General features: G+C 40.7%; 1 protein-coding gene across 2 annotated transcripts in view; it reads left to right on the top strand.

Moving 5' to 3' along the window:
• Nucleotides 1-14198, top strand: part of CDH6 (cadherin 6) — a 132819-nt gene extending 118621 nt beyond the window's left edge. The window contains exons 8-12 of one of the 2 annotated variants that reach the window (XM_066374007.1): nt 1590-1726; nt 4775-4896; nt 5895-6012; nt 6145-6396; nt 11413-14198. In XM_066374007.1, coding sequence (XP_066230104.1) covers nt 1590-1726; nt 4775-4896; nt 5895-6012; nt 6145-6396; nt 11413-11903 — 1120 coding nt within the window. In that variant the 3' untranslated portion in view covers nt 11904-14198. Of the gene's footprint in view, nt 1-1589; nt 1727-4774; nt 4897-5894; nt 6013-6144; nt 6507-11412 lie in introns of both variants that reach the window. The other variant, XM_066374017.1, reaches the window with a different exon arrangement.
• The last annotated feature ends 284 nt before the right edge of the window (nt 14199-14482 follow it).

Raw genomic sequence — 14482 nt, 5'->3', positions numbered from 1 at the left:
TACAGCATTCATAATAATTTCACATGTGTATGACTAATTAGACTACTTAAAATTGTATTTCTACTGAGCCAACACTTTTTGATTTTTGTTTTTTAAGTGAGGAGAGATAGTAAGACAGACTGCCACATGTGTCCCAACTGAGATCCACCTAGCAACCCCCATCTAGGGCTGATGCTCGGACCAACCGAGCTATCCTCAGTGCCTGAGGCTGACGCTTGGACCAGTCGAGCCACTGGCCGTAGGAGGGGAAGAAGGAGGAAAGGAAGCAGGTGGCCACTCCTCCTGTGTTCTCTGACCAGTAATTGAACCCAGGATGTCCATACACCGTGCCAATGCTCTATCCACTGAGTCAATTGGCTAGGGCCTGAGCCAATATTTCAAAATTACCTCCCATTATAAATTTTGAGAACTCAGCTAAAACGGGCAATTTTTTGTTCCTAATGGCCTTATCACATCAACTTTCTTCTGAGTTTTCTCTATAACATGCCCTCCCATAAAACAGAATGCATGGATATTTCCCCCTTACACAGCTATTCCAAAAACAAAGCAATCAGTTTATAAAGATGATAAGAATTCTCAAAATCTATTGGCGTTTGTCAATTTCGGTGTTGAAGAATCTGTCTTTCTTTGGTTTCTAAGACATTGATCTTGGTTTTCTTTGAATTCTCCAAACTCTCCTTAAATATTTATCAAACTCTACTCTGCTCACGGCTCTGTTCTAGTCCTTGTGCATGTCTGTTGCCTCATTCCTGTTCTTAGTGTTTTTCTTCCTTCCCTGGACACTCTCTTCCTAGACAGCTGAATAGGAAATCTAGGTTGTCAGTCCAGATCTTCATCTTGAGCATCAGACTAGATAACTCTTCCTGGACTTTCCTCAGGCTTTAAGCCTCAACATATCAAAACTGGAACTGATGATCTTCCCCCAATCCTGTTCCTCACAAACTCCTATGAGTTTGTGTCAGCACTGTCCAACCAGTCTCCTCCATTCAATCAGAGATCTTCGTTAAATGTGATTTAGGTTGTGACACTCTCCCGTTTAAATCCACTGGTAGAGTCACAGCACCCTTAGAATATATCCCAGCTCCTACAAGGCCAGCCCCCCTCGTCCAGTCCAGACTGTGGGTCTCTCCCCAAGCTCACGCCCTGCCCCATCTCCTGCCTCACTAACCTCAGCCACACTAGCCACCCTTTGCTTCTTTCAACATAATTTTTAAATTAAATGATTATGAGACTAATAGCCAACAAACCTACTTATTTATACAAACATACACATATACATTAGAGTTCTGAGGTTCTAAAAACTCGAGTTAAATTATAACAATTACTATGCAAACTTGGTCCAAATTACATACTTTAAAAAAGAAACCCCAGGGATGATACTCAAAATCATGCAGCTTGTCTTGTGGGTTTACTATGAAGACCTCAGTTATCAAATAATTTCTCAGAACAGTTTGCTTAATGTCAATTATAGATGTTCAAATATATGCTACACAGAAAAAATTTCATGTGACATATTCTGGGAATAGTTTTAGGATATAAGAATAGCAAATACAAAGAAAACCTTTTAAAATTCTTCTCTGCATTTTCAGATATTCTGTTGATCGACACACAGATATGGACAGAATGTTCAACATTAATTCTGGAAACGGTTCCATTTTTACATCGAAGCTTCTTGACAGGGAGACATTGCTGTGGCACAACATTACAGTGATTGCAACAGAGATCAGTAAGTCCAACCCCACACCACTGCTGCCCCTGATGGACAGAGTGAGTGTCCCAGCAAGGGCTGGTGAGCATGCCTAAAACTCATCACCCTGTATTGATGACCCCGCTCAATACGTATTAAGGGGAAGAGTCCTGTAATGATTTGCAATAATGTTTCTTCTACACATGTGTTGGTTCATTCAGAAATGCAGAGGCAACTGTGGAAGTTCAGCAGTTTAGAACCAATAAAATGGGACTGAATTAGAACATGTTGGATTTGACTTCAAAAAGTTTATATACATCAGAATATTACTGAGGCAGCTGAGGGAAAATGGGTTCGTGGACAGATATATTTGTGTGGGGGGTCAAATATATTCTAAAAGGTAGGCATTGTTTAGAATCTTCTAGATATCTTCTAGCTTTCTATAGAATTTCCATTTCTAAATTGTCACAGAATTAAGCAATATTTTAACTTTCTCTTTTACTTTTATTTAACTTTTCCATGGTACAACAAAATGAGCAACACAATAAAATATTTAGAATGAATTTTATGGCAGAGACATGAAATTTAAGGCAAAGAAAAATAGTGCCAAAGAGATGCTTCAAATAAAATGATTATACACAGTGAAAATTGTGCAATGTAAACACAATGTGTAGAACTAAGTGCATGAAAGAAAAGTGATCTTTAAAATATCATTTAAATGTTTAAAAATAGGCTTCTGAATTATGGCACATTTTCTATGCTTTTTTTACTTTTAAAAGTACAAAAATTTTATCTTAAAAATTTTAGCACAGTTGGGCACCTAGTATGAAATGTTCCGTATTGAATGGTATAATACAGTAGTATTCTTTGTTAATATAACTCATGATAGTTGAGTGGCTGAAGGATATTGAGTAGAATAATAAATAACCAATATGGGTAAAACAAAGCATTGGGTTTTTGGATTGTGATAAGGACTCCTCATTATAAATTTGTTACATAGGAATTTGCTTTTCAGAATTTATCTGGAGAGACTAATGTGGATACCAATGATAGAGCACACTCAAAGCTTTGAAATTATAAAATCATTTCTCACCAAAAAGTACCATTTTCTATGCCATCAGGTTTTATTTTTAAGATCTATATTTTAATTAAATTTATTGGAGTGACGCTGGTTAACACAATTACACAGGTTTCAGGTGCCTAATTCTATTGTACAACACATCCCTGTACACTGTATCACACAGTATTGTGTGTTCATCTCCCACCCCAAGTCAAGGCTTCGTCCATCACCATTTGTCGCCTCTATACCCTCCTCCACCTCCAGGGATTTTTTTTTTTTTTTTTTTTTTTTTTGGTATTTTTTCTGAAGCTGGAAATGGGGAGAGACAGTCAGACTCCCGCATGCGCCCGACCGGGATCCACCCGGCACACCCACCAGGGGGCGATGCTCTGCCCACCAGGGGGCGACGCTCTGCTGCGACCAGAGCCACTCCAGCGCCTGGGGCAGAGGCCAAGGAGCCATCCCAGCACCTGGGCCATCTTTGCTCCAATGGAGCCTTGGCTGCGGGAGGGGAAGAGAGAGACAGGGAGGAAGGGGGGGGTGGAGAAGCAAATGGGCGCTTCTCCTATGTGCCCTGGCCGGGAATCGAACCCGGGTCCCCCGCACGCCAGGCCAACGCTTTACCGCTGAGCCAACCGGCCAGGGCCCAGGGATTTTTTTTTACTGAAGTAGTCATTTTATATGTATACTCAGGCTTTGTGTCTAAAGTTTGCTGTTTCTAAAATTTAAAGTTTCTGTGATATATTTGAAATCACTATTGCTAAAATAAAACTTCACCTGCAGCACTTCTAACTTTCGAATAGTGTGAGAAAAATTTTAGATACAAAGGAGCTCAAGAATCTTAATTGTCCAAATTTCTTAACTACCTTTGTTGTATCAGAAACCAAGAGAATACATCCACGTCACTTCCACCCTGGGGCCTTTCTACTTGCTATTTCCTCTATCTGGAGAGCCAGAAATAGTCACGTGGTTTGATCCTTTTCTTCATTCCTGTCTGTGCAAATGGTTATCTCATCACAGAAGCCATCCCTGGTCATTTCATTCAAAGTAGCACATCCGTCTCTCCGATTTGTTTTCTCTGTTTAATTTCTCCTTAGCATTTACCATCTGACACATTACATATTTCTGGGTTTATGGTTTGCTAACTGCAGAAGAATAGAGATTTGTTGTGTTCCCCATGTGTTTCAGCACTCCAAATAGTGGCTGGCACCAGTTACATATTAGATGCTCACTAAATACTTACCAACTGAGTGGACAGACATATGAGTGAAGTGAAGGGAGAAAGCTGGGGTCAGAGACGCTAACACTGATCCTTAGACCAGGAATCCCTCTGTCTGCCATGTTCCCCAGGAGACAGCCATAGAAGACAACCACAGTGCTTTGTTTATCTCAGATCTTTGAACATTGGTTCTGCTCTGTCATCATACTAGATGAACAGTGCAGGTGTGGGAGTTAGACATACCCACATTTGAATCTAGGCTGCACTCCTGACTATCTCTGGAAAAATTACCTAACTGCTGTGTGCCTCAGTTTCCTCACCTATAAAATGGAGGCAATAATCTCAGAAGTCAGTGCGGTTTAAATAAGGCAATGTGGCCAAGTGCTTAACCCAATGTATAGCTCTTATTCAGCACTCAAACTAAAAAACTGAGACCAATAACAATCATTCATCCCCACCACCCCCAGCATCCCTTCTTCCTTTGTCCACGTTTTCCGCACCTGCCTGCTTCCTCAGCTTCCTTTAAAATCTGCTCTAGATCACCTTTGCAAGATAGCTTTTCTTCATACTCGGATGTGCAGTACATGCGTGTCTCCTAGGTATTTCCATTAGGTGTACCCAATAGGCCAGAAGTACCAAACAAGCTAATTCTACTTTTTTTGTGTGGATACAATGATACACCATGCCCTCCAGAACTCCCAGCAGCCTCGAGGAATCTGTATGGATGAGAAAGGACTGAATGACTACTCGAAAGGGGATTGGTGACCAACATATAAATGTCTCATCCTCTCGTTTTGACATTTTGCAGATAATCCAAAGCAGAGCAGCCGCGTACCTCTATACATTAAAGTTCTGGATGTCAATGACAACGCCCCAGAATTTGCTGAATTCTATGAAACCTTTGTCTGTGAAAAAGCAAAAACAGATCAGGTAAGTTGCATAAGAAAGTAAATTAATTTAGATCCTCTAATAATTCAGATGATAAACAGAACTAAGGGCTAGTTTTGAATTATCTATGAAGTGAATGCTAACAGAATTAATCCTATAAATAAGAATGAGGATGAATATTTAATTTGCATAGAGAATGGTTTTAAAGAACTGGACGTTCATCAGTCTCAAAGTCTGATGCTGATTCCAAAATCAGGCTTAAGTTTTCATTAAAATAGATTAGTCACAGCTTTATTGGAAAAATCTTTATTGATAAGCAGATAGTTTTAATTACCATATGTACAGGAAAGTAATAACTAGAACATATTTTACAAATGCCTATAATGCGTAGTTCCACTTACTTCCAATGGCCCATCTGTACCAGTAATATAAATTCATGATTGTTTTTTACACATGTCCCCATCTGAAATAGGTCTTCTCTGCCAGAGATGCAAAAATTATGTCACAGTTTGTTAAAATAGAAGTGTGCTTTTAAAATACATGCTGAAGTGGGAAGCTGAAGTTATGTTTTATATATAAATTCTCTTTTTAGCTTTTTTGCAAGTTGATGGCTTTTGTACATGCCCAGGTCGCATTTCTAAACAGTCTGGCCAGTGATTGCCTCCAGTTTTTTCAGCTGCCATGTTGTCATAGATTATTGTGATATTTTCTAGTTTTGCATCATTCTAGGGCTGTGTTTCTCAACCCTGGTTATTTTTGTCCCTCGGGGGACATCTGACCATGTCTGGGGCATTTTTGATTGTCACAAGGATGAGGGTGCTACTGGAACCTGGGGGGGGGGGCAGGCTTGCTGCTAAACACCTTGTAGGACAGCCTCACAGCGTCCCATCAGTTTTTTATTTCCGACCCATCAGCTCTTTGCACAGAGTGGATTCATTGTAAATTTTTTAGAGGCTATCATTTTTCAAATTAAAATTAGAAATATTTAGTCAAGCAATTTACGGCAACCCTCTCAGACAGCTTTATGGTTTGGGTTTTAGTTGATTCAGACTCTCCGAGCCGTTGACAAGGATGACCCCTACAGCGGGCACCAATTCTCATTCTCTTTGGCCCCAGAAGCAGCCAGTGGCTCAAACTTTACCATTCAAGACAACAAAGGTAAACGAGCCCAAGTGGCCCTCTCTGTCTGTCTATTTATATCTGTATCTATGTCCACCTATTTCCCTCACAATTGATCCAATTCATGATGCAGTACCCACATACATTCATCACTCTGCTTTCTGGTTCCAGACAACACTGCGGGAATCTTAACTCGGAAAAATGGCTATAATAGACACGAGATGAGCACCTATCTCCTGCCTGTGGTCATTTCAGACAACGACTACCCAGTCCAAAGCAGCACTGGGACAGTGACTGTCCGGGTCTGTGCATGTGACCACCACGGGAACATGCAGTCCTGCCATGCGGAGGCCCTCGTCCACCCCACGGGACTGAGCACGGGGGCTCTGATTGCCATCCTTCTGTGCATCGTGACCCTACTAGGTAAACTGCTTCTCCCTGCCTCCTACCTCCCCAGGCTGAGGGGCACTCACTGTTACTGTGACACTCTAGATTTATCCGCCTCCCCCAGTAAGGCATACAGCCCGATCTAGGTGAGTAGAGTTATATGCTGAGAATCTGTGTTGTTCGACCATGAACTAGTTTTTGCTTGAATGTGACTTTGGAGAGGGAGATGTGAAACTTGCCCAAGAATCTCTGGCTTACCAGACTGGGAATGGATCTCAGGGGGATGTGAGGGCAACATACATACGCCCTTGTCATTTCATTTGTTGGTTAACATTTGACCTGAAAAACACTGTAAATTATAAAGAGTGAAAGTCATCTGAATGGAGTATTGATGGAGGCCCTTTCTGTGATGGTAAAGTTTAAAAACCAATGGGAAATGAGAAAGAGGAATGCAAATATAGGAAAATAGAAAGCAATTAAATTTCCTCTAACCCAGCAAACTTGAACCCATTTAATTAACTACCTTCTTAGCATTGCTCTCCAATTGCCATACATAATGTCTATTATTTCTCAGGCGCTCGATAATAAAGAACTTCTGTGGCCAAGGAAATAAATCTGAGACTGAAAACATATAAATGTAACAAAAACAAAAATCAAGGTCTAACAATGATTCAAATGAAATTTTTTACCCCTGACCAGCACATTAAACACACAAGTTGAGCTCAAAATGCTCAACAGACCCCTGACTGTTATGAACCAAGAAATCAAACGTCAGCTAACACAGCCCTCCTGTAAACCAAAGTAAGATTTGTATAGCTTACCTACACAGGGGGAAAAGAAAAGTAAGAAAATTTGGATTACACAGGGGGCTGGGAGGTAGCTCTTTATAAAAAATGACAGTAAGTGACTTTGAGAAGTGTAAAGGAAGGCGCACAGTTCCCGAGAAGGGAATGACATGTCAAGGGACCCTGCTGGGAGCCCCACACTCCAGACCCACTGGGCTAATTATAGCAGAAGGCTGGAAACTCAGCTAGCAACTGTGATTCTCTTTGTCATCCCATCTTTGGGGAGAGTATTTTAAGATAAGAGGATAAATAAAAACCGACAGGATACAAAGACAAAGCAGTGTTTCTAATGGTGAGTCTGTAAAGATTGTTTTGGAAGAAAAAGATATGAACAGTTTTAATATCCTTTTTAAAACTTATTTTTAGAAGGGTGGAATGGGTAGGGCTGTCCTCAGGTAAAACCCCACGGGACTCCTTTGTGGTCTGTGAAGGAGAGCGGCTCTCTTCCCCGAGCAGTGGTCCTTCCCTTCCCTGGGCTGCTGCCCATCTCCCCCTCCCCCTTCTCCCTTCTAACCAGCTCTCTGGCCCCTCCCTTCCCATCCCTTGCCTCCACTGCATTTGCTGTCTCCTCATTCACCTCAGGGCCTCCCGCATTTTGTCTAATCTCTTCAGAATTCTATACCTAATAAAAAAAGGAGATGAATGGCATTTAAGCTTTAACTAGGCTCACCTCATGAGCCAGACCCTGGGCAAGAGGTTTTCTCACTTCATCCTCCGCACCATTGGTATATACACTGCTCAAAAAAATTCGGGACTATTTCAAAAAGAATATGAGGCAATAAAAAAAAAAAGCATTTGATTTTTTTTTATTAAACAAGGACATCAGAAAAGCAAACAAGTCAAAGAAAGTTGTTCAATTATGCAAATAAGATGCAAAACCAACATTTATTTTATTGGTGAAAATGCACTATACAAAAGGCTGAAAGTACTGGAGTATCTGCATGTTCCCTGACCTTCTAGTTTTTGTGAGCAGTGTATTTACCTGCATCTTGAAAATGAAAACTGAGGCTCCAAGGTGTGCAGTCACATAGCCAAGTTACACGGCAAACAGGTGCTAGAACTAAGTTCCAAACTCAGGTTTTCTTCCTCCCCTCCCCCAAACCGTGGTGCATCCACAATGCACTCGACTCTCTTCGTGAGCTGATGGAATGCAGGGTGACTTCTAGGCTGACAGAGAGCCAGACAGACGATCAGACAGTCAAGGAAAGTGCAAGCAGACCCGGGAGGTTGTGAGAGAAGAAAAACCACATTTGTGTAGGAGGAAATCTACAGTCAAGAAAGTGGAACAGGTGGCGTCTGCTGTTTTATTTACAAAATAAAACAACAGTAAAACAAACGCTGCATCTCATGTCTCTCTGGTGCTTTAGTGTATGCAAAACACTCACATGCTGTATATTATTAGCTCATTCCTGACAACAACATTGGGCATCATGTTATGGCTTCTCTTTTCAGAGAAGGAAACAGACTTAGAAAGGTCAAGTCTGATCTCAAATGCTCTGCTACTTTCTAGTTTTATGATGGGATTTGAGCACAAATTTGTCCAAGGGTCTCCTCCTCCAAAATAAGTTTACTGCTGTCCTCTGGCTCCGAGAGAGTAGGGAAGGGGGAGGCTCTCGACTGGGGAGGGCACCTCCTTGGCGAATTACTTTCCCAGAACCTTTCTGTTCCATGTGCTTCCTTCCATTTCACATTTTCAGTTTATAAAGTCAGCTTTGGAAAGCTCTCCCTCTTAGTTATACTACCAAGAAATTCTGTTCAGACGTACATCAGGCTAGTGAGAAAAGACATAGGCAGTGATAGCTGTAGGGGAATTAGGCAGTGAATAAATGCCTTTGAATGACTGAATGTGCCCCCATTCACCTAGACAACTGCACTTTTTGGCTTCCACAGGACTAAAATAAAAGATATAGGTAACTTCAGCTGGGGAAGAATTAGGAAGTAAAAAATGCCTGCCTAGAATGACGGAACAAACCCGTGTACAGCAGAGTTTAATTCTTTGGGAGTGAGTTAGCTTGATTCTATTCTCTAATTGCAAAGGCTGCCTTGACTTCCAACCTTCTGCTCTGCAAGTCCATGCCGCTGGTCATACTGCAGAGCAGTATAGAAAGGTATATTGTCAGCACCCCTCAGCCAAAAGCCCTGCAGTTTTTCACCCACCTGGACCCTGGGGTAGCGTAAAGGCATACAGCAGCATCCACAACCCCACATATGGCGACCCTTCCCTACTGCTCTCCTCTCCTGGCTCCCTCTGGTCCAGCACAGGGTCTCCTGGCTGTTCCTCAAACACTCCAGACACTTGCCCTCTCCAAGGACTTCAGCTCTGTCCTCTAAACCAGAGAACTACTTGGATGTCTCCTGATGTCTTTGCTCAAACATCACTTCTTCAATGATGCATCTAGCCTCCAAAAAACTTATACAGCCCCTTCAAACATGCACAGAAACACTCCCAGCCTCCTTACTCTGCTCTACTTATTACCTTCTAATAGATTTCCTTATTATGCATTTCTTTATTTGCTGTCTCCATCTACCACCACCACCTGCCCACCTTTTTAGGGTGGAGGTCTTGACCAAGAAAGAACTATACCTGGCACAGAGTAGGCACTACATAAATATTTTATTGAATGAATAAATAAATAAATAATACCCTGAATGGATGTGACAAATGAGGCATCAGAACACTCACTGGCAGCAAAAGAGAATGCATAAAATCACGCAACCACACATTTGAAAAAAGCAGAATTGTCTATCCTTGAGAAATGGACTATAATCCAAATGGTGTCAAAGCATGTTGGAATGTAGGCTTTTTAGTCTGGCTGACCTGGATTTCAAATGCTTGTACACATGATATCTCTAAACCTCAATTTCTTCCATGTGAAATGGAGTTATAATGATAGCACCTCTTTTGCAGGGCTATTATGATAATTAAACGAGATCAGTATGTAAAGCACTTAGCCCAGTGCTTGACACACAAAACTCTCTCAATAAGATAACCACTTATTAATACTATTAACATCTGAAATGTTAATATATGGACACAGGGGTGTGCATGTATCCATTATTATATAGGTAGATACACATATCCACCAAAAGTCATTATTCTGTAATTCTTACTGCGATAATTCAATTTTCATGGCTCATTAAAAAATGGAGCCATGTTATGGATCAGAGAGTAAAGAGATGTCACTGGTACTTCCTGTAATAAACTCCCCTGGACAAACCCAGTCTAACGATGCATGCTCTGCCCTGGATAGCTGTTTTCTCTCTAAGCTGTTGCTAGGTTTTATTTTCCCACCCATATGTCCATTTGTAGATGTGTCTCTCTACAGGTAGCCAGCTGAAGTCTAGCCAGCCAGCTGTGAAGAAATATCAGGAGCTATTTAAACACAATTCTTGCTTTGCCTATAATTTGAGTTCAGAGGAAAAATCAAAAGAACAAAAATCCAGGCAATGAACTTACAGAATGTGAACTTTGAAAGATTTTTTTTAAGTTCTCACTTAAATGTGTGTATTTTGTTTAGCTCAAACAGAAATAATCTGGCACGTGTATTATTATCTGACCCCTTTGAATACGCTGATCTTGACATCTAAAATGGCTTTCTGAATTTTATTGGGGGTCTCTCCAGGTATTATTTGCAATATTTCCTGCTATGTGGGAAAGGAATGCAAATAGTCACATCTCTTTTCTGGGTTTTAAACTCATTTTATACTTTTCTCAGGAAAATAAAGACAAAGCCATAGTGCAGAAGTTATTTTACATGTGGAGTTATGCAAACACTTCAGCACATTGGGAAGGTGCCAGCCTTGTGCTTTTAAGTGGTTTCAAGCGATTTAGGTGTTCAGCATAATTTGCACTCTTATTACAGTACTCTCAGTCTGGCTGGGCTTTTATATATATAAACTAGCATTTTATCTTTTCCCTTATCTTTGTTATTTCAAAGCAAAAGCAACTACTGACAAAATATGACAATGTTTTATCCTCTACTTAAATTGTAACCTTCTTTCAAATATTTACTCTATTTCTTTCTGGGCCCTGGTTTTATCATGCATGAAGGCAAGTGCATTCTTAAGGGACCGAGAGTTGAGTCTGCATTTTGCAGAGAACTCTTAGAACTTGTGATCGGTCGCAGCCCAGCGTTTCTTCGCGGCGTTAATTAACTGGGCAACGCGTTCACTTGTCCTTCCCTTTCTGTTTTGTCTCCGCTCCCAGTGACAGTGGTGCTGTTTGCAGCTCTGAGGCGGCAGCGCAAAAAAGAACCTTTGATCATTTCCAAAGAGGACATCAGAGACAATATTGTCAGTTACAACGACGAAGGCGGCGGAGAGGAGGACACCCAGGCCTTTGACATCGGCACCCTGAGGAACCCCGAAGCCATCGAGGACAGCAAACTACGCAGGGACATTGTGCCCGAGACGCTTTTCCTGCCCCGACGGACTCCGGCAGCCCGAGACAACACCGACGTCCGCGACTTCATTAACCAGAGGTTGAAGGAGAACGACGCGGACCCCGCGGCGCCGCCCTACGACTCGCTGGCCACCTACGCCTACGAGGGCGCGGGCTCGGTGGCCGACTCGCTGAGCTCGCTGGACTCGGCCACCACGGACGGAGACCAGGACTACGACTACCTTAGTGACTGGGGCCCTCGCTTCAAAAAGCTCGCAGATATGTACGGAGGGGTGGACAGTGACAAGGACTCCTAATACGTTGCCTTTTCCCTTTCCCAACGCGACACTGAGCCACGTGAAGTGGCGCCTTCTTTCTATTTATCCACTGCTCCGTGAGGGGTCCTCTGTTCCGCCCGTTCCACAAGTCCATGGCTGCAGTCGTGTGGATCCAACGTCAGAGACTTGTTTTCTAGTACACTTTTATGAGCTTCCAAGAGGCAAATGTTTATTTTTTAGTGCATCCAGTTAACCACGTCAGCCCCACAGGCGCGGGCTGGAGGCGAGGACGGAGAGCAGGAGCCTTTTCCCCGGTTCTCTTGGAGCACGTTGGACACGTGCTCGACTCGGTGTCACGGGCCAGGCCTTTGGTACTACACTCCACTGACTCGGGTCAGCTGACTGCTCTGACTCTACCTGTCACATGCTAATGGGATGAGGGATTGTTCTTGAATGAGAAAATATAGTTTTAGTAGAAGAAATGAGGGAGGGACAACCCAGAAATTGGTCTTGGGGTATCAGCTCGCAAGGAGACAATGAACTACATATGGGTGTGTATTTCTGTCACAAAGAATTTAAAATGACATTTACCCATCCTGTTTGTTCTTCAAGAACTTTTTCTGGCACCAGTGGCCAACGAAGCATGAAAGCTACCGATGTTTTAAGATTCTCGTTCCTCTTTAGGAATAGAAGCAAATTAAATAGCAACATTCAAAAACAACAACCAAAAAATAATAATAATAAGACCTCATTCCTTACCACTAACTCATAATTTGTTATAGATTAGACATGCAAAAGTTTGCCCTTGCACCATATAAAAGGAAAGGGGAAATAGCTAATAATGTTAACAAAGGAAATGTTTAGCTTATTTTAAAATCTGGGCCACCAAATGTACCGCAGATCACTTGAAAATATTTCAACCGTCAGTAGGTTAATTACAAATAAGTCTAATTGCTAAAAAGTTCTTGAAGGAGCTTTTCTGAGATAAATTTTAACTCCTTGTCTGTAGTTGTCGTCAGTATTATTCTAATATATACTTGAAAGTAGCAGTGTGAAGTACAATAATTCATGTTCTTCAGATACTCTTACAAAATTAAGTTGCATTAGTAAAGGTAGATTAAATAAAACTTAAATCCCACTCTTGGAGTTTAATGGGGTGGTAAGAGACAGCCACATTTGAACCTGTTACCCTGTCCTTCACATCCAGAAACACTTATATATATTTATATAACATGATAGCTATAGATGAACGTTGAAATCATGGTGAAAACCTACATATGACGTGCTTGGAAGACGCTTACAGAGGGAAAAGTTGGATTCCCTACAACAAGAGTGTTTAAGATTGTAATTAAAATGATAGTTGACTTTCAAAAGCATTAACATTTTTTCATTGTGTTAAATTCGTTTCCATGGCAACCCTGCTATCTTTGTCTTTGAAGTAATGATAAAGTAATGGTCTCAAACTATGACAGAAAAGTAATGTGTAATCCATCCAATCTATTATTTCTCTAATTATGCAATTAGCATCATAATTATTATCCAGAAGACCCTTCTGAACTGAATTGAACTGTTCTTTTTGGCAGGTTCAAATCATTTATTTCATAGGCTGTTCTAATAATTTTTATCATTAGAATCTTCATGTGCAGTCATCGGAAATTTCCAAAGTACTGTAATGAGAACATTCTTATCCTGAAAACTTTAAAAAAAAAAGGCTCTGTAATATATATGTGTACTTAAGAATATGCTGACTTCAATTATTAGTTTTAGAGATTTATTTTCAATTAATGTTAATTTTCTACCGATAATCTTAGTGTCATATCCATTGGGGATAATGTCATATCAGCACATATTTTCTATTTGAAAACACACTGTCATCTAGTTAAGTTTTAAATAGGCGTATTACACAGGAAGTAAAGATGGCACCTTTAAAATAAGAGAAATGTAGTGTTTTGGATTACCCATTTAGAGTCAAAGTTTTTCACAGCCATATTATTCCTTGTGTTTCCTGAGTTTCCTATTTTATAAAGTACTTTCCCTGTATTCTAACAAGTATTTCATGCTTGGGTTATTTTCTGCTTTTATGATTTTCTTTTGCTAGTTCTTTGTACACACACACACACACACACATACATGAGGAATGCAAACAAAATACAAAATACTACAGAAGGGCTTCACTGCCTCACTGTAATGAATCAATACATATGACAGTCACAGGTAAGTACTGGAAAAAAGATAGCTTAGTAAAGTTAATTAATAAGAACTAGATATTTATAGTAATAGAACAGCACCTTAATCACACAATTTACTGTAAAATTAAAGAGTTCTCTATCCTTACGTTTCATGTCATGTAACAAACTAAATCAAGAAAGTTCTATAAAAAGAAAGCTATCATCAGAAGTCTTCCTTTTGAACCTTTGGCATTAATTGGAATGTCTAGGGGTTGACACTAGCAACTTTTAATATTTGAGGGTAAGGTTTACTCTCGCCTCATAAGTGAAAGTAAGTAGTTCCTTAGTGGAATATTTGCAATGTAACTGGCAGGATAATTTATCCCATCCTGAAGATGATACAATGTACCAAGAATAGGTTAGTATGACTAAATATTGAAATAACTTTAA

This window comes from Saccopteryx leptura, chromosome 1 (assembly GCF_036850995.1).
Source record: "Saccopteryx leptura isolate mSacLep1 chromosome 1, mSacLep1_pri_phased_curated, whole genome shotgun sequence".
In the NCBI taxonomy this organism is placed as follows: Eukaryota; Metazoa; Chordata; class Mammalia; order Chiroptera; family Emballonuridae; genus Saccopteryx; species Saccopteryx leptura.
Note: the sequence above shows the minus strand (reverse complement) of the source record. Positions and strands in the feature narration are given on the sequence as shown.